Source organism: Hemiscyllium ocellatum, chromosome 3 (genome assembly GCF_020745735.1).
Source record: "Hemiscyllium ocellatum isolate sHemOce1 chromosome 3, sHemOce1.pat.X.cur, whole genome shotgun sequence".
NCBI lineage: Eukaryota > Metazoa > Chordata > Chondrichthyes > Orectolobiformes > Hemiscylliidae > Hemiscyllium > Hemiscyllium ocellatum.
Window position 1 is genome coordinate 92,339,385 of NC_083403.1, and position 25,350 is coordinate 92,364,734.

The window sequence follows — 25,350 nt, forward strand, 5'->3', positions numbered from 1 at the left end:
AGAGAAGGTGCAAAACATGACCTCTGCTTGGGAAATAAGGCAGGGCAGGTGACTGAGGTGTGAGTAGGGGAGCACTTTGGGGCCAGCAACCATAATTCTATTAGATTTAATATAGTGATGGAAAAGGATAGACCAGATGTAAAAGTTGAAGTTCTAAATTGGAGGAAGGCTAATTTTGACGGTATTAGGCAAGAACTTTCAAAAGCTGATTGGGGGCAGATATTTGCTGATAAATGGAAAATGGGAAGCCTTCAAAAATTAGATAATGAGGGTCCAGAGACAGAAAGGAAAGGCTGGTAAGGTGTGGGGATTCTCGGATGACTAGAGGGATTGAGGGTTTGGTTAAGAAAAAGAAGGAAGCATGTCAGGTATAGACAGGAGAGATTGAGTGAATCCTTAAAAGGTATAAAGGCTGTAGGTGTGTACTAAAGAGGGAAATCAGGAAGCCAAGAAGGGGACATGAGATAGCTTTGGCAAATAGGGTTAAGGAGAATCCAAAGGGTTTTACAAATACATTAAGGACAAAAGGGTAACGAGGGAGAGAATAGGACCCCTCAAAAGATCAGCAAAGCAGCCTACATGTGGAGCTGCAGGAGATCGGAGAGACATTAAGCGAGTATTTTGCATCTGTGTTTATTGTAGAGAAGGACATGGAAGATATGGAATGTGTGGAAGTCAATGGTGACATCTTGAAAAATGTCCATATCACAGAGGTGGTGGTGCTGGATGTATTGAAGCACACAAAAGTGGATAAATCCTCAAGACCTGATCAGGTGTACCCAGAACTCTGGAAAGCTAGAAAAGTGACTGCTGGACCCTTTGTTGAGATATTTGTATCATCGATAGTCACAGGTTAGGTGCCAGAAGTCTGTAGGTTGGCTAGCATGGTGTCACTATTTAAGAAAGATGGTAAAGACAAGCTAGGGAACTTTAGACTAGTGAGCCCGAAGTCAGTGATGGGCAATTTGTTGGAGGGAAACCTAGGGACAAGATTTACATGTATTTGGAAAGGCAAGGACTGCTTAGGGATAGTCAGCATGGCTTTGTGCATAGGAAATCATGTCTCACAAATTTGGTTGAAGAAATAACAAAAAAGATTGATGGCAGCAGATCAGCAGGTGTGATCTATATGAATTTCAGTAAGGGGTTCAACAAGGTTCTTCATGGGAGACCAGATAGCAAGGTTAGATCTCATGGAATACAGGGAGAACTAGCCATTTGGATACAGAACTGGCTCAAAGGTAGAAGACAGAGGATGGTGGTAGAGGGTTTTTTATCAGACTGAAAGCCTGCGACCAGTGGTGTGCCACAAGGGGATCGGTGCTGGGTCCACTACTTTTCATCATTTATATAAATGATTTCGATGCGAACATATTTAGTAAGTTTGCAGATGACACCAAAATTGGAGGTGTAGTGGACAGCGAAGAGGGTTACCTCAGATTACAACAGGATCTGGACCAGACGGGCCAATGGGCTGAGAAGTGGCAGATGGAGTTTAATTCAGATAAATGTGAGGTGCTGCATTTTGGGAAAGCAAATCTTAGCAGGACTTATACACTTAATGGTAAGGTCCTAGGGAGTGTTGTTGAACAAAGAGATCTTGGAGTGCAGGTTCATAGTTCCTTGAAAGTAGAGCCATAGGTAGATAGGATAGTAAAGGCGGCGTTTGGTATGCTTTCCTTTATTGGTCACAGCATTGAGTACAGGAGTTGGGAGGTCATGTTGCGCTGTAAAGCACATTGGTTAGACCACTCTTGGAATATAGCATGCAATTCTGGTCTCTATTGGAAGAATGCTGAGCAATTTGAAAGGATTCAGAAAAGATTTACAAAGATGTTGCCAGGGTTGGAGGATTTTAGCTATAGGGAGAGGTTGAATAAGCTGGGGCTGTTTTCCCTGGAATATTGGAGGCTGAGTGGTGACCTTATACAGGTTTATAAAATTATGAGGTGCATGGATAGGATAAACAGACAAGGTCTTTTCCCTGGGGTGAGAGAGTCTAGAACTAGAGGGTTAGGGTGAGAGGGGAAAAATTTAAAAGGGACGTAAAGGCCAACTTTTTCACACAGAGGGTGGTGTGTGTATTAATGAGCTGCCAGAGGAAGGGGTGGAGGCTGGTACAATTACAACACTTAAAAGGGTATATGAATAGAAAGGGTTTCGAGGGATATGAGCTAAGTGCTGGCAAATGGGACTAGATTAGATTAGGATGTCTGGTCGGCATGGACAAGTTGGACCAAAGGGTCTGTTTCCGTGCTGTACATCTCTATGACTTTGTGAGTTGCAGCTAGTGAGGAGGATACAGCAGGACGTAGATCAGTTGCAAGCATGGGCAGAAAAATGGCAGATGGAGTTTAATCTGGACAAATGTGAGGTGGTGCATTTTGGAAAGTCAAGTACAGGTGGAAATTATACAGTGAATGGCAGAACCCTTCACAGTACTGATATGCAGGAGCAGATATTCTTTAGGTTGCAGGTCTACAGAACTCTAAGGTGGCAGTGTAGGTTGATAATGTAATAAAAGGGTGGTGTGGCACGCTTGCCTTCATTAGAAGGGCACTGAATATAAGGATAGACAAGTTTTGCAGCAGCTTAGTAGAACTTGAGTTCAGCCACACTTGGAATAATGTTTATAGTTCTGGTCACCAAATTACCAAAAGGATGTGGATACTTTGGAAAGCATACAGAAATGATTTACCAAGATGTTGATTGGTATGGGGGATGTTAGCTGTGAAGAACAGTTGGATAGACTACGTTTGTTTTCACTGGAAATCAGGTGGTTAAGGGGGTGATCTAATAGAAGTTTACAGCCCAGAGTACCCAACATTGAGTTCTCCAGTTTCAAATAACTTCCCTTCCCATCCCAGACTCCCTTTCCAGCCCTTTTATTCCTCTGATCGACACTTCCTTCCAGCAACCAACTGGATTCAATCCTCCCATTGACCTACCAGATCGTACACTATACTTGTGTTCACATATCCCTACCTCACCATCCCGCTCTTCTCCCCAACCAAAACGCTCCCCAAACCCCGCCCCCCTTTTAAATGCAGCTCCCCTTACACCCACCCTCTCTCCTGAAAAAAAGTTACACTCGAAAGGTTGACTTCTCCACCTCCCAATGCTCCCTGGCATGCTGTGTTCTTCCAGCCTCCTGCTTGTCTACCTTGGATTCCAGTTTCTGCAGGTTTTTGTCTCTATAAAGTTGCGAATGGCATGGATAGAGTGAAAAGTATGAGGCATTTTTCCAGCGTGCAGGTGTGAACTACTAGGGGACACAGGTTTAAGATGCAGGCAGGGGGCGGGGGTGGGTGGTGGTTAAAGAGATATGCGAGGCAGGATTTTCAAACAAAGTTGGTGAGTGCCTGGAACGTGTTGCCAGAGGTGGTGGTACAATCAGACATATTCACAGCATTTAGGATCATCTGGATGAATAGAAAGGGAATAAAGAGGTACAGATCCTGTAAATGAAGACAATTTTAGTAAGGAAGGGCAAAATGTGGCGGCACAAGCTTGGAGGGTCAAAAGGACCTCTTTCTGAGCTGCATGGCTCTTTTTTTCTTTGTTTTGTTCTTACCTCTAAGATCTCTTGCTTTGAAATAAATGCAGTTTAGTTCTTTAGAGTTACTTTATTTTCTGACTTTTCTCATTAGCCTGTTCTTTTCTGATTTAGAATCTTCCTTATCTAAGTTTCTATTTACTCTGCTACATAGGATCCCTCCTTTCTCTAATAATTTACTGTCTCACAGAGTCAAAGGTATACACAATGGAACAGGATCTTTGGTGCAACTTGTCTATGCTGACCAGATATCCAATGTAAACCGAGTCCCTTTTGCCAGCATTTGGCCCATATCCTTCTAAACTCTTCCTATTCATAGACTCATCCAAATGCCTTTTAAATGTTGTAATCATACTGACCTCCACCACTTCCTCCAGAAGTTCATTCCACAAGCAAACAATCCTCTGCATGAAAAAGATGCCCCTAAGGTCTCTTTTATATCTTTCGCCTCTCACCTTAAACCAATGCCCTCTAGCTTTGGACTTCCCAACTCCGGGGAAAAGACTGTGACTATTTACACTATCCATGCTCCTCATGATTTTATAAATCTCTACAATGTTGGCTCTCAACCTCCGACTCTCTAGGGAAATAGCCCCAGACTATTCAGCTCAACAGCTCAAACTCTCCAATCCTGATAACATCCTTATAAATCTTTTCTGAAGCCTTTCAAGTCTCACAACATTCTTCCTATAGGAGGGAGGCCAGAATTACCTTTGAGCCAGTTCTGTATCCAACTAGCTAGTTCTTCCTCTATTCCGTGAGATCTAACTTTGCTAACCAGTTTACCATGAGGAACCTTGTTGAACGCCTTACTGAGGTCCATATAGTTCACATCCACTGCTCTGTTCACATTAATCCTCTTTGTTACTTCACCAAAAAACTCAATCAAGTTTGTGACACACGATTGCCCATGCATAAAGCCATATCGACTATCCCCAATCAGTCCTTGCCTTTCCAAATCTGTGAAAATCCTATACCCCAGGATTCACTCCAACAACTTGCCCACTATCGATATCAGGCTCACCAGTCTATTGTTTCTTGGCTTTTTCTTACCACCGTTCTTAAATAGTGGTGCAACATTAGGCAACCTCTAGTCTTCCAGCACCTCTCCTGTGGCTACCCATGATACAAATATCTCAGCAACATGCCCAGCAATCTCTTCCCTTGCTTCCCACTGATTTCCCTCTTAATTATACCCTGACTGACTTTATACTCTTCTAAGGATTCACTCAACCTCTGCTCTCTATACCTGACATATGTTTCTTTCTTTTTCTTGACCAAATCTCAATTTCTCTCGTCATCCAGTATTCTCTACATATACCAGCCTTGACATTCACCCTAAGTGGAAGAGTCTCTGGATTCTCTTTATGTCATTTTGAACGCTCCCCATTTTCCAGTTGTTCCCTTACCTGCGAATATCTGCCAATCAACTTTTGAAAGTTTTTGCCGAATTCTATCAAAATTGGCCTTCCTCCAATTTAGAACTTCAACTTTTACACCTGGTCTATCCATTTCCTATTTTAATCACTATTTTAAAACTAATAGAATTATGTTGACTGGTTCCAAAGTGCTCTCCCACTGACACCCTCAGTCACCTGCCCGGCCTTATTTCCCAAGAGTAAGTAACGTTTTGCATCTTCTCTAGTAGGTACATTCACATACTGAATCAGAAGACGTTCTTGTACACACTTAACAAATTCCTCTCCATCTAAACCCTTAACACTATGGCAGTCCCAGTCTATGTTTGGAAAGTTAAAATCCTCTATTATTCTTACGGATGACTAAAATCTCCTTACAAATTTGTCTCTCCCCCCCCGTCTCTTGCATCCCACAGTAAGAGCATCTATACATGGAACATCCCTGGACCATGTCTCTGTAACATGATATTCCAGTCTCATGTTCCCAACCATGCCTTCAGTTCATCTACCTTACCTGTCCCCTTAAAAGAACTAGCAAAACATCCCGCTAGAACAGCAAAAGACTAAGAGACGAGCGGCGCAAGGACAGTGTCTGATGTCACTTGGACATCAGTACGAGTTCAGGGCTTAGTCTCACGGGGGCTGTCTTGCAGTCCCATTCCTTGTTTCTGCACCTTCAATAATGGCTGCTGCACACAGTTTGGGAATTATTGGTGAACATGAAGAGAGAATCAGTTTACTGTCAAATATAACACTAACTTTGCAAGTAGTACTGGATCTGTATGAGATGGTTGCTACAAAGCAACCAATATTAGTGCTGAGATAAGTTATGGGAGTGGCTGATAGTTTAAATCTCCTCCAGTCAAAATCATAGTAAAGTCTAAATAAAGAACAAGCAATCTTTAAACAAAGAGGCAGTTGAGGGAGGTGGATGGATGAAGAAATAAATGCTGTTACTGCCCTTCATACAATTTCTGTAAAGCATGTTTTACATTACCTACAAATGTGTATTCATCCTTTTCTAGAAAAGAAATGCTCAAAATGTCACCATGTTGCAGACTATTCACTTGAGCTGCCAATATAACCTATGGAAGGCACAGAATTTAACATTAACAAGATTCAGAAACAAAGAAAGTGCCTTTATCTTGGTTTGATATGTGTGGATGGAGAGCTTTTTTTGAATCATTGAGTGTTTTTTAAATGGAGTTGTGTTTACGAAGCTTTCAGAAACACATATACGAGGATGACTCTGGAGTGAGATTTTCTTTATATCAGAGGATTGAAAGCTGTCTGCTATTTGACAAGGAGTTCTTTTTAAATCAACTGTTCAGCAGTGTGGCTGATTTTGTTGAAGATTTGTTGGTTTCATTTTTTTTGCATGCTTAATATTAATTATTTGGGTAAGGAATAATAATTTATTTTATAAATAAGATGCTATGAAAGCTGCTGCTTTTCAGCTTGATGTCATTGAGGGCATACAAGAGACAGTGTTAGGTGGCTAGTAGATTTAGAGAAGTGATTACACAGCAGGATCAGTCAGATAGATGGGTGATTGTCAGGAAAGTTAAGGAAGTAGTTCAGAAGCCTTTGGTGGCTATTCCTCTATCAAATAGATATTTAGTTTCGGGTACTGTTGAAAGTGATGTCTCTCAGAAGGAAATAGAAGATGCAGTTAGATTAGATTAGATTAGACTTAGATTAGACTTACAGTGTGGAAACAGGCCCTTCGGCCCAACAAGTCCACACCGACCCGCCGAAGCGAAACCCACCCATACCCCTACATTTACCCCTTACCTAACACTACGGGCAATTTAGCATGGCCAATTCACCTGACCCGCACATCTTTGGACTGTGGGAGGAAACCGGAGCACCCGGAGGAAACCCACGCAGACACGGGGAGAACGTGCAAACTCCACACAGTCAGTCGCCTGAGGCGGGAATTGAACCCGGGTCTCAGGTGCTGTGAGGCAGCAGTGCTAACCACTGTGCCACCGTGCCGCCCACTGATCTTGGGCACTAAGAATGTATCATATGTTGGGTAGGGTTTGACAAAATTTAAAAGAATAATTGTTAGAGGGGGCTCTGCTGTCAGCGGCTGACAGGAGATTCTGCAACAGTGAGGTTGAATTTTCAGATACTATGTTGTTTTTTTTCTTGTCAGGATTAAGGACATCTGAAAACGATAGAAGCATATTATTAAAGGGAAGAATGAGATGCCAGAAGTAAACATTGGTAGAAATGACATAGGTAGTGAAAAGATTAAGGCTTTACAAAATCAATCTAAGAAGTTAGGCGGAAGTTTAAAAAACAGCACCTCAGTAATCTCTGGTTTACTCCCAATACCAAAGATCAAATGAGAGGAGGAATAAACAAATAAAAGAGTCAAATCAATTGTTGAAGAGAAGGTGTAATGTTCAGGGACTCAGGTTCTTGGATTATTGGGATGCCCGTTGGGGCAGAAAAGACCTGTTCCAAACAGGATAGGTTGCACCTAAACTGATAATTTAAAAATGGCTGCTCACTAGCTCGGAGGAAAAAACCCTTCCCAATTCTCCCATTCTGTGATGTTCAAAAGGATATATGAAATTAAGTTTCTGGTACTATAAGACCACAAGATGTTGCAGGAAATGTTGGCCATTCGGTCCATCAACTCTGTTTAGATTAGATTAGATTCCCTAATTCTAATCAATGAAATAATGGCTGATCTGATAATACGCAACCTCATTTTCTTGCCTTCGCCCCATAGCTCTCAATTCCCTTACTGATCAAAAATATGTCTACCTTAGTTTAGAAAATACTTAACAGCACAGACGTAATAACTCCCTGCAGTAAAGAATTCCATAGATTCACTCAGATGAAATTCCACGCTATCTCTGTCTTTAGTGGGTGACCCCTCACTCTGAGATTGTGCCCTTTGATCCTCGATTTTCTCATGAAAAAAAGAAAATCTTCTCAGCATTTACCCTATTAAGCCTCCTAAGAATACTGCATATTTCATTGAGGTTGCTTCTCATAGAACATATTGTACAGAATATATTCGAATGAATATGGACTTCACCTACTCTACCTCTGCTCATAGGCAAAGTTGTCCATAAGGTACAACAGAGTGTTAAAAAGAGGCATAAATTTAAAGTGAAGGGTGGAAGGTATAGGGGGATGTCAGGGGTAGGTTCTTTACCCAGAGAGTGGTGGGGGCATGGAATGCTCTGCCTGTGGGAGTGGCAGAGTCAGATTCATTGGTGACCTTTAAGCGGCAATTGGAGAGGTAGCTAGGACAAATGTTCGGCACAACATCGTGGGCAGAAGGGCCTGTTCTGTGCTGTATTGTTCTATGTTCTATAAGTATTGGAAACACGAATACGTAACACAGCACTTTGAACTTGCCTGACCATTTAGTACAATCATGACTGAACTCATCTTGTCTTCAACTCCACTCCATGCCTGTGATCAACCGAGTGAAACTTTCCTGTGCTGCCCCCAGTGCCAATGCATCTTTTATAAGGGTACCAAAACTGTTCACTATATTCTCAGTCTAGTGCCTTGTTTTGTTTTAGCAAGATTTCTCCATTATTATGACAGTTGCCTGTAAAATAAATGGCAACATTCCATTTGCCTATAGGATTATGATTTTGCGCCAGGAGCACCCCCACCCCTCTGTGCTGCGGATTTCTTCAGTTTTTAATCCTACAACAGCTTCTTCCCTGCTGTATTCAGACTTTTAGTCTCTCTCTCTCTACATTATCTCTGTGGCTGTAATATAATTTTCTGCACTCTGTTTTGCTACTCTGATGCATTTTACACGGTACAATCCACCTGCATAACATGCAAAACAATACATTTCACCATATCTCAGAACATATGATAGCAATACAATCAGAGCGTTTACAGCACAGAAACAGACCCAGATTTCGCGCCTCATCTTCCGCCTGGGAACCCTCCAACCACAAGGTATGAATTCAGATTTCTCCAGTTTCCTCATTTCCTCTCCCCCCTCCTTGTCTCAGTCGGTTCCCTCAACTCAGCACCGCCCTCCTAACCTGCAATCCTCTTCCTGACCTCTCCGCCCCCACCCCACTCCGGCCTATCACCCTCACCTTGACCTCCTTCCACCTATCCCACCTCCATCGCCCCTCCCCCTAGTCTCTCCTCCCTACCTTTTATCTTAGCCTGCTTGGCTCTCTCTCTCTTATTCCTGATGAAGGGCTTATACTCGAAACGTCGAATTCTCTATTCCTGAGATGCTGTCTGGCCTGCTGTGCTTTGACCAGCAACACATTTGCAGCTGTGATCTCCAGCATCTGCAGACCTCATTTTTTACTCGTAATTATACCAGCCTCCACCACCTCCCCTGGCAGCTCATTCTATACATGCACTATCCTCTGCATAAAGTAATTGCTCCTTAGATCCCTTTGAAATCTTTCCCCTCTCACCTTAAACCGATGCTCTCTAGTTCTGGACTCCCCCATCCCAGGGAAAAAAAAACTTGTCTATTTATCCTATCTATGTCCCTTCTGATTTTATGAAACTCCATAAGGTGACCCCTCAGCCTCCAGTGCTCCAGTCTATTTAGCTCAAACCTTCTAACTCTGGCAACATCCTGTACAGCCACATGATCTTCTAACTCCATTACTCAATGCACTGACCAATAAAGGCAAGCATACCAAACATCATCCTCACTGTCCTCTTTACCTAGGAGTCTACTTTCAAGGAACTATGAACCTGTACTCGAAGGCTTCTTTGTTCAGCAACACACCCCAGTATCTTACCATTAATCAATCTCTTTAAATAACAGTTCTTCTATTCACCCTGCCAAAGTACAAAACCTGACATTTTTACACCATGTGTTGACCTTTTGTTCCAAATGCTCCATGAATTCAAGTACAGAGCTGTAATTTCTAACTGGCCCTTGATCTCATCTTTTAGACTTTAATGCACTCCACAGAAAGAATTAAAATGCAACTTTCCTTAACTTCAAAGTTTTGGTGAAAATTTCCACATCATCATCAATCTAATCCTGAAGTACCAAATATTGCTGGGACATCCAATGGAAATTTGGCAAATAAAAAAAAAAGCAAGGAACAAGTACACAAGAGTCTGAGGGAAAAAGAACATCTAAACAGCACTTTGTGACCTTATGATATGCCAAAATGCTTCAGTCACATATTTTTGAAGTGCAGTTATTGTTGCAATGTAGGGAAAGATTAGTACAAAGTTATTCATAAAACTCTTCCATAAGCAACATCACAAGATTTACTTATGAGGTACACAATACTGGGTAAATATTAATCAGGACATTGGCAGGACTCAACTACTATACTTGAATTAGGGACAAAAGGTCTCTAACATTTGCAAGAGAATAGAATAGCTGCAGTTTAAAGTGTTTTATTACAAAGAAAATCAACTGTGCGAGTTCATTATAGGTTTTTGATTTTTAAAAAGACAGATTTTTTTCAAAAACAAAACGTTATATGTGCCAAATTTACTTACGTCTTCATCTGTCCTTTTATCCCAGCATCATTAGACCAGAAGGCTGACAGGTTAGAGCTGAAGAATGCACTGTTAGGTTGCTTTGTAATTGCATCATGTTTGGTTTGTGAAGACAGTCCACTAATAGATGGGGAATCTTTGACAACTGATGAAAAGGATAAACAGGTAGGAGTACATGCACCTTGCACACCTGCACGTTCTGCAGTGTGATGGGCATTAATTAGTTCAGGTTTGACTGCATCATTTCTATCAGAAACAGCATCATCATCAGCTTCATAATAACCATTTTCTATCATTTCTTGTTCTTCATCCTCCTCTGCTTGTATGAGAGTGACAAGGCCAATAGTTGCCTTTTGAGGGCTTGAGGGACAGCTGCCACCACCACCAGGACTAGTATCAGAAAGGTCTGTGCTGCTTCTAGATCCAAAATAATTCTCCACTAATCCTTGTTTCACAATGTCAGTGCTGCTGGTAGCTGAAAGATTTGTGTGCATTCTATCATCTGTTTCCTCCAATGCTGGAATTTCAAACATGTGAATTATATTTAAATGTTGTTCTGGATGCAATTCTGCAACTACACTTTGGCTAATCTGTGCCTCATCCGATGTTCCACATCTTGGCTCATCAAGGTAAATCACTTCAGAATTCAGTTTAATTATATGTTCGGTGGATGCTTTTTCTAAACTGAAATCTTCATAAGAATCTTGAAGTTCTCTAAAATCATTAAAGCAAGCAATATTTTGCTGTGGATTGTTGCTACCTTCTTGACTGACAATGCAGTTATCAAACATTTGCTCAGGAAATTTTGAAGAATGTTGAGTTTGATGTAGAGTCCCTGAACCATCAACGAACACAACACTTTCTTCTTGCACTACAATACTTGATGTTTTATTTTCAAATTTTATCTCATCTGGTACGACAGTTGATTCTATCTTGGGCTGTTCATCGCTAGTTTGTTGCACAAGATTGGTTGCAACTTTTAAGCTTTCATCAACTTGCTGTTCATGATCATCATCTGAAGGCAGAGAGTTTATAGAAGTTAAAGATGACTGTATTTCACTTACAGCACTTGTACTCTCTGTACATCTGCCTTCCACCATACTCTTTGAACTTAATTCTGGTTTTAGTAGTAGCTGCATGAAAGGCTTTTCACTGAGAACAGAAGTCTTCTCCAATACTGGCTCAGTAACTAAATCTGGATCCAAGTGGAAAGCAAAAGAACTGGGCTCACTTTCGATACCAGAATCTGAAACTCTGGACGATGAGCAGGTGACATAAACATCCGGCAATTTAACAGCATCTCCACTTGTAACCAAATTAAACCCCTTTGTACATACATTCGACTGTGTACTATCAGACGCAGGAGAGTGTAGTACATTTTCTTCCAAATGCAAATAATTGTTTTTAGAATCCAGATGTTGTGGCTCAGCAGATTGATAAGGCCCTTGGTCATCTTGAACAGGAAATTTGGAGGCCATAATGACTGTTACTTTTTCCCCTTCATAAGTACATTTACTTCTTGGTTTGACTTCAATATGTTTGATATTTGATATACCTGAGTTTGATGTCATTTGTTGACTACTCAATCTATCAAATTTAATAGAGTCTGAACACTCAGTTGGATTCCCAGGACCTGCCTGGAACAAGCTTGATGATGCAAATGTGCCAGGTTCCATTTTATGACAATTAATGCTATCACCAAATTTATTGAGACTTTTAGCTTTTGGAGTCTCTACATTTTCTTCCATACTTGACAGAAGAGGTATTAGCTCTTTATGTTGACACAGTAGCTTAGAATCAGCCATTGCCTCATTACCATCTCTTATGGTTGTGGGAACCTGCCCACCTTTTGGATAGATTGGAAGCCCACCCTCAGATTTACTGATCTCTCCCAAGTTTGAATTCTTCAAGCATTTGTAACCAACCAGTATGACAGAGTCCTTAGAGTTTTGTTTCATCAATTTTTTGTTACTTTCAGACTTAATTGTCTTCTTAAGTTTTGTTGCTTTTACTTTTGGTTTGCTGTGCTCTTCAGCTTTCACCTTGTGCTGCTTCATCTGTGGCTTTTCATTTTCATTATGTTTAACACTGTGGATGCTTGCTGGCTTTGCTTTAAAATCAGGACTAGAGAAGCCTGAAGTGTTAGATTCTTTTGAGTCAGATTTTTCAAATTTGGCAGAAAAGGATGATCTTCTTACATTCTGAACCCCACTCCAGGGAACACTCAAGTCTTAAAGAAACAAAATAGTACATATTTGTGAACAGGTAGAGAACTTAAGAAAAGATGAAATAAAAATATTTGAGACTAATTAAGAAAAATGAGAGTGAAATTTCAAGTAGGGAATAAATGTATTTCGACATTTAAGGCATTAACATTTTGCTTGTATCATGTGTGCTGTCAGAAACAATTTAGTAATAAGCAGCAATTCTTTGTTAGGTCTGTTTACACATTTTGTACAAGTTTTAAAGAATATGCAATTGCCACTTGGTCACTGTTCTACATAAAATTTTGATCTTCCCACATCTAGCCAGTTTTTACATCTTTTCCATTTTCCTATTATTCTGAATTGCATGAAGTAGATGTTCAATGAATGGGCAGGAAGTTCATTAGTCTCTTGAATTCATTATCTCAACCTTTCATCACAACACCTCACTGAAAGAATCAACTGACGCTACAGCTTTGCTCAGTTGGAATAGATCTCAACTAAGAAAACAGTGCAGTTACCTTCTATGCATCTCATCAGCAAGACTACCTATAGGGTAGTCATCTCTTTTCTGACATTAACAATTTATGTATTATTTGTCTGTTGAGTGGAGTTAGTAAATTCCTAAAATTAAATAAAATCTATTTTTATAAATTTAATATTACAACTTATGATTCAGACAATAAATAAAATTTACAATGAGAAAGTTCAATATTCATTCTATGTAGTATATTTGCCAGCAATTACATAATTTTTAGATTCCAGTGCAAGTCACAAACTTGAAAGAGTATACGTTTTAATTTTAGGCTTCAAATTCTTCAGCTTTTTAGAAGCTCTCTTATCAGAATTGAGAAATTATGCTTCAAGAGATAATTAATTTTCATCTATTTTAAAATTAAAATAATATTTGAGCAAACGGCTACATTCTGCTGTAAAACTGAAATAATGTGCTGAAAATTAAGCCTCACAATACTGTATTTTTCATGGTCTGGTCATGTAGTCTCTAATGCTTGAGTATCTTAATAATTTGCTTTGTATTTTCAGACCGAGGAAGGAACTAAAGTACTTAGGAGCCAGGCAGCTAAAGGCACAGGCATCAATCGAGGAAAATTAACTTTGATGCATCAGAGGTAAGAATCAAAGATGTGCACTTTCTTGAAAGGTTTTGTGGCTAGAAGAAACCACAAAGGAAAGGAGGGACAAAGTCTTGCAGGGGTTTAAAAATAAGAATGAGAATCTTAAAATTGATAAAAGCCATAAATCTGCAGACGCTGCAAATCAGAAACAAAACCAGAAATTGCTGGAAAAGTTCAGTGAGTCTGGCAGCATCTGTGGAGAGAAATCAGAGTTGCATTCCGGGTCTAGTGTCCCTTCTTCAGAAGAAGGCCATCAGCACTCTGAAGGAGGATCACAAGACCCTAAACGCCAACTTTGATTACTCTCCACAAATGCTGTCAGATCTTGATTAGATTAGATTAGATTAGATTACTTACAGTGTGGAAACAGGCCCTTCGGCCCAACAAGTCCACACCGACCCGCCGAAGCGCAACCCACCCATACCCCTACATTTACCCCTTACCTAACACTACGGGCAATTTAGCATGGCCAATTCACCTAACCTGCACATCTTTGGACTGTGGGAGGAAACCGGAGCACCCGGAGGAAACCCACGCAGACACGGGGAGAACGTGCAAACTCCACACAGTCAGTCGCCTGAGTCAGGAATTGAACCCGGGTCTTAGGCGCTGTGCTAACCACTGTGCTAACCACTGTGCCACCGTGCCGAGCTTTGCCAGCAATTTCTGGGTTTGGATCTTAAAATTGATGTTTTGCTTGAATGGGAGTTAAAATAGGTCAGCAGGCAGGAAAATAAAGGGTGAATTGGATTTTGGGGGAGTAAGAACATAGACTCAGAATCTTAGAGATATACAGTACAGAAACAGACCCTTTAGTCCAACGAGTCCATGCTGACAAGATATCCTAAATAAATCTAGTCCCATTTGCCAGTATTTGGCCTACATCTCTCAAAACCCTTCCTATTCATACACCCATCCAGATGTCTTTTAAATGTTATAATTGTACCAGCCATCACCATCTTCTGGCCACTCATTTCATATACACTCCACCCTCTGCGTGAAAAAGTTGCCATTTAGATCCTTTTTAAATCTTTCCACTTTCACCTTGAAACTATGCCCTCTAGTTCTGGACTCCCCCAATCTGGGTAAAAGACCTTGTCTATTTGTCCTAACCACATCCTTCATGACTTTATAAATCTTCATAAGGTCACCCCCTCAGCTTTCAACGCTCCAGGAAAAATAGCCCCAGCCCTCCAATCTTGGCAACATCCTTGTAAATTTTTTCTGAACCCTTCCAAGTCTTTCCTCTATCATGGAGATGTGAATTGCACACAATACTCCAAAAAGGGCTTATCCAATGTCCTGTACAGCTGCAACATGACCTCACAACCCCTATACTCAATGCACCGACCAATAAGCATACCAACTGCCTTCTTCACTATCCTATCTACCTCCAATCCACTTTCAAGGAACTATGAACCTGCACATCTTACCATTAAGTGTATAAGTCCTACCCTGATTTGTTTTTCCAAAAACAGCACTTCATATTTATCTAAATAAAACTCCATCTTCAGCCCATTGGCTCATTTAATCAAGATCCAGTTGTACTCTGAGGTGACCTTCTTCACTGTTTGCTACACGTCCAATTTTAGTATCATCTGGAAACTTACTAACATACCTCATATGTTCATATCCAAATCATTTATATTAATGACAAAAAGCAGTGGACCTAGCATCGATCGTTGTGGAACACATTGGTCACAGGCCTCCAGTCTGAAAAGCAATCCTCCTCCAACACCCTCTGTCTTCTACTTTTGAGACAGTTCTGTGTCCAAATGGCTAGTTCTCCCTCTATTCTGTGTGATCTAACCTTGCTAAACCAGTCTACCACGAAGAACCTTGGGCAGAGTTTTCAATTGTCTTAGATTGGCTGGAATAGAAAAGGGGGGCATGAGCAAGAAGACAACGAAATGTTCAAATGTAGAGGTAATAAATGTAAAGATGAGAGAGTTTAAGTAATTGTTGGGCTGAATTGGAGTCAGAATTGGATAATGTTATGGATATAGAAATGGGTTGTCCTACATGATGGCACAGATATGTGGTTTGAAGCTCAACTCAGGGTCAAACATAAAACCATGATTGTGAACGGTCTAGACTTTGAAGAGTCCGAGTAGGGATAATGACAAGGTAGGTGAACAGACAAAAATTTGACAAATGAAGTGTAGTGTGAAATAATGTGATTTTGTTCACTTTGGTAATACGAATGAACAAACAATATATAATTTAAGTGGAGAGAGATGTTTGAATTTTGTGGTATTAAAGGACCTGGGAATTCTATTATGTGAATCACAGTACATTAGTATGTTGATTCAGCAAGTGAAAAGGAATGCAAATGCAAAAGTGTTCTTGCAAAGGAATGAAGTATAAACATAGATGCCTTGCTACAATTGTACAAGGTGTTGATGAGACACAAGTTTGGCAAAATGTCTACAACATGGTCTTCTTACTTGAGTAAACATAATTGCATTAGAAGCAGTATGGAGAATCTCCATACAAACATATGAAGTCGGAGCAGAAGACGACCATTTGGTTTCTTGAGCTTGCTGCACCATTCACTGATTTGGGTTCCGAATTCCAAATTCCCATCTACAACCTCTATAAATCCTCTAATCTACCCTCCACTGAACAGGAATTGATCCATCACTGTCATAAAAATAGTTAATGACCCTGTTTCCACTTAAATGATTCCTGGAATGAAGGGGTTGTTGTATGAGCAAAGTAGGACAGTTTGGTCCGGAACCAATGAAACTTAAAAGAATCAGAATTGATAAGTATGTACCGGTCAGACAGGGAAGAAGTTGTCGAGTAAGGGAGCCGTGTTTACTAAGGAAGTTCAACCTCTTGTCAAGAGGAAGAAAAAGGCTTATGTTAGGATGAGATGTGGTGGCTCAGTTACGGTGCTTGATAGTTACAGGCTAGCCAGTAAATCCTAAATAGAGGGATAAGAAGAGCTAGGAGGGGATATGAGAAGTCATTGGTAGATAAGATCAAGGAAAACCCTAAGGCTTTCCATTGGTATATCAGGAACAAAACAATGACTAGAGGAAGATTAGGGCCAATCAAGCGTAGTATTGGGAAGTTGTGCGTGGAGTCACAGAAGACAGGACAAGCGCTAAGTGAATATTTTTCATCAATATTCACACTAGAAAGAGATAATGTTGTCAAGGAGAATATTAACAGGCTACTAGACTATATGGGATTGAGGTTCACAAGGAGGAGGTGTTAGCAATTCTGGAAAGTGTGAAAATAGATAAGTCCCCTGGATCAGAAGGGATTTATCCTAGGAATCTCTGGGAAGCCAGGTAGGAGATTCCTGATCTTTTGGCTTTGATCTTTATGTTGTCATTGTCTACAGGAATAGTGCCAGAAGACTGGAAGATAGCAAATGTTGTTCCCTTGTTCTAGAAGGGGAGTCGGGACAACCCTGGAAATTATAGACCAGTGAGCCTTACTTCAGTTGTGAGTAAAGTGTTGGAAAGGGCTATCATTACTGATGAAAGGCGTTTACCCAAAATGTCGATTTTTTCTGCTTCTTGGATGCTGCCTGATATGCTGTGCTTTGCCTGCACTACTCGAATCTTGACTCTCATCTGCAATACCCACTTTCACCTAACTGTTTTGTGAAGGGTAGGTCGTGCCTCACAAACCTTATTGAGTTCTTTGAGAAGGTGACCAAACAGGTGGATGAAGGTAAAGTGGATGATGTGGTGTCAATGGATTTCAGTAAGGCCTTTCATAAGTTCCCCATCGTATATTGCACAAAATATACAGGAATGGGACTGAGAGAAGACAGAGGATGGTGTTTGATGGGAAATATTCATCCTGGAGTTCAGTTACTAGTGGTGTACTGCAAGCAGCTGTTTTGGGTCCACTGCTGTTAGTCATTTTTATAAATGATCTGGATGAGGGCAAAGAAGGATGGGTTAGTAAATTTGCAGATGACATTAAGGTTGGTAGAATTGTGAATAGTGACGAAGGATGTTGCAGGTTACAGAGGGACATAGGGACATGGATAAGCTGCAGAGCTGGACTAAGAGGTGGCAAATGGAGTTTAATCTGGAAACGTGTGAGGTGATTCACTTTGGAAGGAGTCACAGGACTGGGCTAACAGTAAGATTCTTGGTAGTGTAGATAAGCAGAGAGATCTCGGTGTGCAGGTACATGAATTCCTGAAAGTTGTCACCCAGGTTGATAGGGCTGTTAAGAAGGCATATGGTGTGTTAGCTCTTATTGGTAGAGGAATTGAGTTCCACAACCATGAGGTCATGCTGTAGCTGTAAAAAACTCTAGTGCAGTTGCACTTGGAGTATTGTGTACAGTTCTTCAGGAAGGATGTGGAAGCTTTGGAAAGAATGCAGAGTTCAAACAAGATATTGCCTGGAATGGAGTGAAGATCTTATGAGGAAAGGCTGAAGGACTTGAGGCTGTTTTTGTTAGAGAAAAGAAGATTGAGAGGTGACTTAAGTGAGACATATGAGATAATCAGAGGGTTAGATAGGGTGGACAGTGAGAGCCTTTTTCCTTGGATGGCAATGGCTAGCATGAGGGGACATAGTTTTAAATTGAGGGATGACAGATATAGGACAAATGTCAGAGGTAGTTTCTTTATTCAGAGAGTAGTCGGGCCGTGGAATGCACTGCCTGCAACAGTGGTAGACACACCAACTTTAAGGGCATTTAACTGATCGTTGGATAGGCATATGGATAAGAATAGAATACTTAGGTTAGATGGGCTTAGATTGAATTCACAGATTGGCACAACATCATGGACTGAAGGGTCTGCACTGTGCTATAATGTTCTATGATAATTTAACAACTTTTAAAATGTAAAGGGGATTTGACAGGGTGAATTCTGGGACAGGGTCTCTCCATGTAGGAGGGACTAGAATGTGGTGACACAGTTTAAAAATGAGAGGTCTTCATTTAAAATGGAAATGAGGATTTATTTTTTTCCTTCTGGGAGTCTTAGTCTATACAATGCTCGATCCCAATTTGCAATGGAGGCAGGATCACTAAATATACTTAAGGTCAAGTTAGAGACATTCTTGAACGACAAGGGATTCAAATAACATTGGAGGGAGAAAGGAAGGTAGAATTGAGGCCACAATCAGATTTGATGTTTTCAACAGCAAAGCAGCTCTTATTCATATGTTCAAACAGTTGCCAGGAGAGGCACAAAGACATTAACAAGCCGTTTACAGCAGAGAAGACAGACAATGGTCTCACTTTTATCAATATTAAATTCAAAGAAATTTATGTTCTGCTGGATGTTAGACAAGCAATTTGATAACTTGGTTAGAGTGGATGAATTAAGTTGAGCACGGTGACAAAAAGCTGGATGTTGTTAATGTATGTGGGAACATACTGGCAATATGTTATTCAATAACACTGCTGAGTATCACCACTCACCTGAAAATTTGGATCGATCCTTCACATAATAGTAGAAAGAGAAGTTACTGAAAGTGATATTCTGACCATGGTTAGATAGATGAAAATGAAAACAGGGGATGCAAACCAATGTTCTGAAGCATTGGAAAACAATGCAGCCAACTGAACTGAACCGAAACATTTTTTTTTACCTTCTGGAACAGAATCCAGATATCGATCCTCAAAGATAATGGGCAGTGAGCTGAAATCTCCATCTAATTCCACACATTCCACAGGAAGAGATGGAAGAGAACTGAAATAGGTAGAATTCTTTACAGCTGCAGCCATCTGTGCGTGACTTTGTGCACTGAAAAGTACCCAACAAATTTATGTTAAAGTGCAAAAAGCCACAAATTTTCAAGTCATTGAAAAAGCAATTTTTGTTTGGTTATCAAAGTCTGCATATTTGGCAAACAATGTTCAAATCACATTGTGAAACAGTGCTGTACTACATGCAAAGTAGTTCTGTGTCTTTACAATATAGTCACTCATCTCCAAAGTTTAATCAATTCCAGTTTTAAAATTAAGTCTTAATCATATAAATAGCAATGTTACCAAGTCACCAAGAATTTCTATAAAATTAATACAAAAAATAAATAAAATGTTTCACTACCTTTATTTAAATTCTGAAGATGGCTTAAATCAATATACTTCAATGCCATATAATAACAAATATAAAACCTCAAGTAATTTTTATGACTAACAGCTCCTTTAACAAGCCAACATAGACACATGGATCAAATATAATTTGTACTGTGAGATTATGCATCGTATATTGTCATTCATTATAGAACTTAAAAATTATAACAGAGAAGATCATTTAGCCCAAGTGATCCATTGTTGACTCTCTGCATAGCAAACCAGTTAGCCTCATTCCTTTAACATTCACTACTTTTCAGTGGCAGTGGTTTGGTTTAAGCTCAAGCTATAATACAGCAAACATCAAAACCCCTCTGACAACAACTTCCAACCCTGTGATCTCTACCATTGAGAAGCACACAGACAATTGGTGCATGGGAACACCATCACTTTCAAGTTTTCCTCCAAATACACCACCCTGACATGAAACTATATTACCACTCCTTCAATATCTAAGTCAAAATCCTCCCTTTCTAGCAACATAGTAAATGTACCTGCACCAAACGGGCAGCAGTGGCTCAAGGCAACAACACTTTTTCAAGGGCAATTAAGGATGAGTAAGAAAAATTTAGCCTTCCTACTAAGTTCATATCCCAGGAAGGTATTTTGAAAAACAAAATGATTTCTGAGGATACTGAGGCAGTGGCAGAGAATTACTTGAGCATGCAGATATGGTAGGAAAGCAAAATAGAAGGCAGAAATTAGAATTCCAGCTAGGTTATATCAAAGAAAGAAAGACTATGATTTACGTAGCATCTTTCACAACCCTAAGCAGTTTACAATCGATTTAATCATGAAGCCAAAATTGTAGCATCCAATTTATGCAGTGCAAGTTCCCATAAGCAGCAATGTGATAGAGAATGCTTAATTTCCTAGATGTTTTTAAAATAGTGCAGTGGGTCTTTTACGTTCACCTAAATAGGTGTGCAGAATCTTAAATCAATGCGTTATTTGATGGATATTAGCTTCAACAATGCAGTAGAATATCCAATTTCTTTTTGTGCTCAGCCCTGTTTTTGACTCAAAAGCAAGGGTGCAATGAAATAAGCAACTGGGTACAACCTAAATAATGGATTGAGTAGATTAGATTCCCTACAGTGTGGAAATAGGCCCTTTGGCCCAAACAGTCCACAATGACCCTCTGAAGAGTAACGCACCCAGTCCCATTTCCCTCCGACTAATGCATCTAACACTATGGGCAATTTAGCATGGGCAATTCACCTGACCTGCACACATTTGGACTGTGGGAGGAAACCGGAGCACTTGGAGGAAACCCACGCAGACATGGGGAGAATGTGCAAACTACACACAGACAATCACCTGAGGTTGGGATTGAACCTGGGACCCTGGTGCTGCGAGGCAGCAGTGCTAACCACTGAACCACCATGCTGCCAGATTAGAGCACACAATTTTGACATTGGTAGAAATAAGGGAAGTAGGGGCAGAAGAGAGGAAAAAAATATTATAAATTTAACATAATTAGCCAAACAAATATTATGTTCCAGGAGTCCTTTTTTAAGAACGGTTAGTCTAGTTGCTAATCATCTGAGAATACTGAATAAGCATCACATTTTGTGGTCAGTCACAAACTAATTTTGGAACCACGTTTACAAATCATGTTAGTAACCTGGATTCAGAAACTCGATGTAAAGTGGCCAAATTTGCATACATCAAGCGAGGACTAGAAAGTCAATCATATCAAAACAGAATAATTCACATAATTCAACAGCCTCTTTTTGGTTTGTGGTTGTACCTCAAATGCAGCTGGCAAATGGAATCGTAACAAAATGATAGCAGAGCATAAGTTTTTTTTAATTTCAATTTTTGTACTTTATGTTAGAATTGACATGTGATTGTTGTGGGTAGACTCAATCGCCTTTCTGCATGAAAATGCCTATAATTCCTGAGAAGCCACATGTTTACTATACTTGCTTCTTTCTGGCAGGAATGATTGAAATGTTATAAATTTTCAAGCAAAACATTGAGAGGTCAGGATTGAGTACTTGAGGGAAAAAAACTGTTCCTGTCAGCAGACAGGTTTGGAATGCATTGCCTGAGAATGTAGCAGACATAGATTATTCCTGATGAAGGGCTTTTGCCCGAAACATCGATTTTCCTGCTCCTTGGATGCTGCCTGACCTGCTGTGCTTTTCCAGTACCACTCTAATCTAGACACAGATTTAGTTCAAGTCTTTAAAAAGGAATTAGATAAATATTTGAGGAGGAAAAAGACTGCAGAGTTATTGAGAAAAGGTAGGGGAGTGTCACTAAGTGAAGTGCTTTTGCAGAGTCCTGGCACAAACACAACAGAGGGAATGGTCCCTTTCTGTTCAGTAACCATTCCATGATGGTATCATTATCTCATAACACTAGAAACTATGTAGAATGCCCATCATGTTCTTCAATCTGCTTTGAAAAACGCAACATTTCAATCTATATACAGGTTAATTTCCTAATTGTATAATACACAAGGAAGTAGCAAGACAGTGTACAAGACATAAATCATAAACAAAATACAATCAATCCATTAGACCTAAAAATACCTATTTGTGAATAAATTCCCTACGTAACTTGAGAATCACAGACTGCTGAATAGACCCAGCTTATCTTTAGCAATAATGATACAATGTCTTATGGTGATCCTTGCTAATCCAACTAATTCAGATCCTGAGTCAGAACAATGACATGAATGATCTCTATGATGGTTTAGATCTCCTGAATTTAGTAAAAGTCAATATTGTGAAACCATCGGTTTTAAGACTCGAAGTACACACATAACTATTCACAAAGGAAGGGGAGTAAGGATACATAATCTCTTATTTGAACAGCAAATCTGATCTAAAAATACTGAAGTTTATTTAACAATTAGATGCTTTAAGTGCATACACGACACGGAGATCTTAGCCATATCAAATATTCATTCTCAGCCAACTTGGATAAGCACTTTGAGCGATCAAAACAGCTTCTAATTAAGCATTGAATGTTGAAATCTTTAAAGTAGTACTCATGACTTCCACAGAAACTAACTATTTCATCATGTTGGATTATGCTCACAAAAATCTTGCACTAAGATTACATTTGTTTTGTTTTAACTAATCCACTCGAGATGCCTGTTACTGAAAATGAATAGCAGCATGTAGTAACTATAACTGCACAATATGTAGAATATAGAGCAAAGTCTTTCACCCAAAGTGAAAACTTTGGTATTTTCAAACAAAAATAGAACCTGGCTATTGTTCTCGTGCCTTATCTTTAAGTTCATAATTACTTACTGCAATTCCTGATATGCCAGAGCTGCTTGTCTAGGATGTTCAATGCAGAAAAAAGCTTCTGAGAATCTTCTTACCTGTCCAATTGGATGGAAGAGGAAGGGAACAAATATAGCCAAAATTTCAGTAAATTTTGTAAAGTAGTTGCCAAAATCCCAAGTTTCAGTTTCGCACAATATATATTTAACAAAATGTTTTTGGTAACAAACTGCAGCATAGATCAATAATATGATGAGGTGCTATAAATTAAGAGGATGAATAGGCATTGGAGAGGTATGATTTCAAAAGAACAATAGGCATCAATTAAGAATATTTCAGATGAGAGGCATATTACTAATAACATACCTGAGGTTGATCTCAATACACTATTATTTAGGCAATGTCACTGTGAGCAAAATACTCAAATATGCAGATGATAAACCATTACTACATAACATGAAACAACAGAGAAAAAGATTCTTTTATCAGGAACATGTCTTTAGCTAACAGACCTAAACAAATATAGAAAGCAGTTCAATATGCATTAATAATATAATATGACTGCAAGAAGTTAAGAAAGGGATCCAGTCCACAATCAGTTATGAGTTACAATAGTAGAAAGATAGACAACAAATTAATGGATCTTACAAATTATTTAGGATATTACCTTCTAACAATAACCAGCCACGAATTGCAAGGACAGCTGAAAAACTATTCCTTAGAAGGACTGGGAGGGTGTTTTTAAAATGTTTTTCTTGGAACTTGGGCATTACTGATGAGGTTAGCATGGACTGCCTATTTCTAACTTCCCTTCTAAAGGATGTGGTGAGCTGTCTTCTTGAACCACTGCAATTGCTGGGGTGTAGGTAGACTCTCAATACTGTTAGGAAGGCAGTACCAGGAATTTGACCCAGAAATACTGAAGGAATATAAATTCCCAAGCAAGGATGGGGTGTGGCTTGGAGGTGGTGGTATTCCCGTGCAACTGCTGCCCTTGTCCTTAGAGCCTTAGAGCTGAAACAGACCCTTTGGTCCAACTTGTCCATGCCGACCAGATGTCCCAAATAAATCTAGTCCCATTTTTCTAGCACTTGCCCCATATCCCTCTAAACACTTCCTATTCTTATACCCATTTATGTGCTTTTTAAATGTTGTGATTGTACCAACCTCCTCCACGTCCTCTGCCAGCTCACTTCATACATGCACAATCTTCTTTGTGAAAACTTTGCCCCTTAGGTCCTTTTTAAATCTTTACCTTCCCACTTTAAACCTATGTCCTCTAGTTCTGGACTGCTCTACTCCAAAGAAAAGACCTTGACTATTCATCCTATCTACACACATGATTTTATAAACCTCTAGAAGGTCACTGTTCAGCCTCCGAAGCTCCAGGGAAAACAGCCCCAATCTATTCAACCTCTCCCTACAGCTCAACCCCTCCAACCGTGGCAATATCCACATAAATCTTTTCTGAACCCTTTCAAATTTCACAACATCCTTCCTATAGCAGGGAGACCAGAATTGCACACAACATTCCGAAAGTGGCTGAACCAATGACCTGTACAGCTGCACCATGACCTTCCAACCTCTATACTCAACACACTGACAAATGCCCTTTGGTAAGCATACCAAAGGCTTTTTTCACTATCTTGTCTTTCTTGCAATCCACTTTCAAGCAACTATGTATCTGCACTCCACGGTCTTTTTGTTCAGCAACACTCCCCAGGAACCTATAAGCCCTGCCCTTATTTGCCTTTCCAAAATGGAGCCCCTCACATTTATCTAAATTAAACTCCATTTGCTACCCCTCGACCCATTAGCTCATCTGATCAAAATTGCATTGTACTCTGAGGTAACCTTCTTCACTGTCCACAATTTTGGTGTCTTCTGCAACCTTACTAACCAATCTCCTATGTTCACATCCAAATCATTTATATAAAATGATAAAAAGCAGTGGAGCCAGCATCGATCCTTATGGCACACCTCGGGTCACAGCCCTCCAATCTAAAAACCAACCCTACATCACTACCCTCTGTCCTCTAACTTTGGAGGTAGTTCTGTATTCCAAGTGGCTAGTTTTCCCTGTATTCCATGTGATCTAACGTAGCTAACCAGTCTACCATGACTAATCTTGTCGAATGCCTTACTAAAGTAGAAATAAATCATGTCCACCACTCTACCTGCATCAATCCTCCTGGTTATTTCTTCAAAAATCTCAATCAAGTTAGTGAGACATCT

General features: G+C 39.9%; 1 protein-coding gene across 3 annotated transcripts in view; it reads right to left on the reverse strand.

The window, feature by feature from the left end:
• The window catches only part of fam135a (family with sequence similarity 135 member A), a 329,943-nt gene that overhangs the window by 84,320 nt on the left and 220,273 nt on the right, over positions 1-25,350 (reverse strand). For all 3 annotated transcript variants that reach the window (XM_060851940.1, XM_060851926.1, XM_060851932.1), the window contains 3 exons: positions 23,140-23,213; positions 19,381-19,535; positions 10,462-12,691 (listed from right to left, as the gene is read on the reverse strand). In XM_060851940.1, the coding sequence (XP_060707923.1) occupies positions 10,462-12,691; positions 19,381-19,535; positions 23,140-23,213 (2,459 nt within the window). The remainder of the gene's footprint in view (positions 1-10,461; positions 12,692-19,380; positions 19,536-23,139; positions 23,214-25,350) is intronic.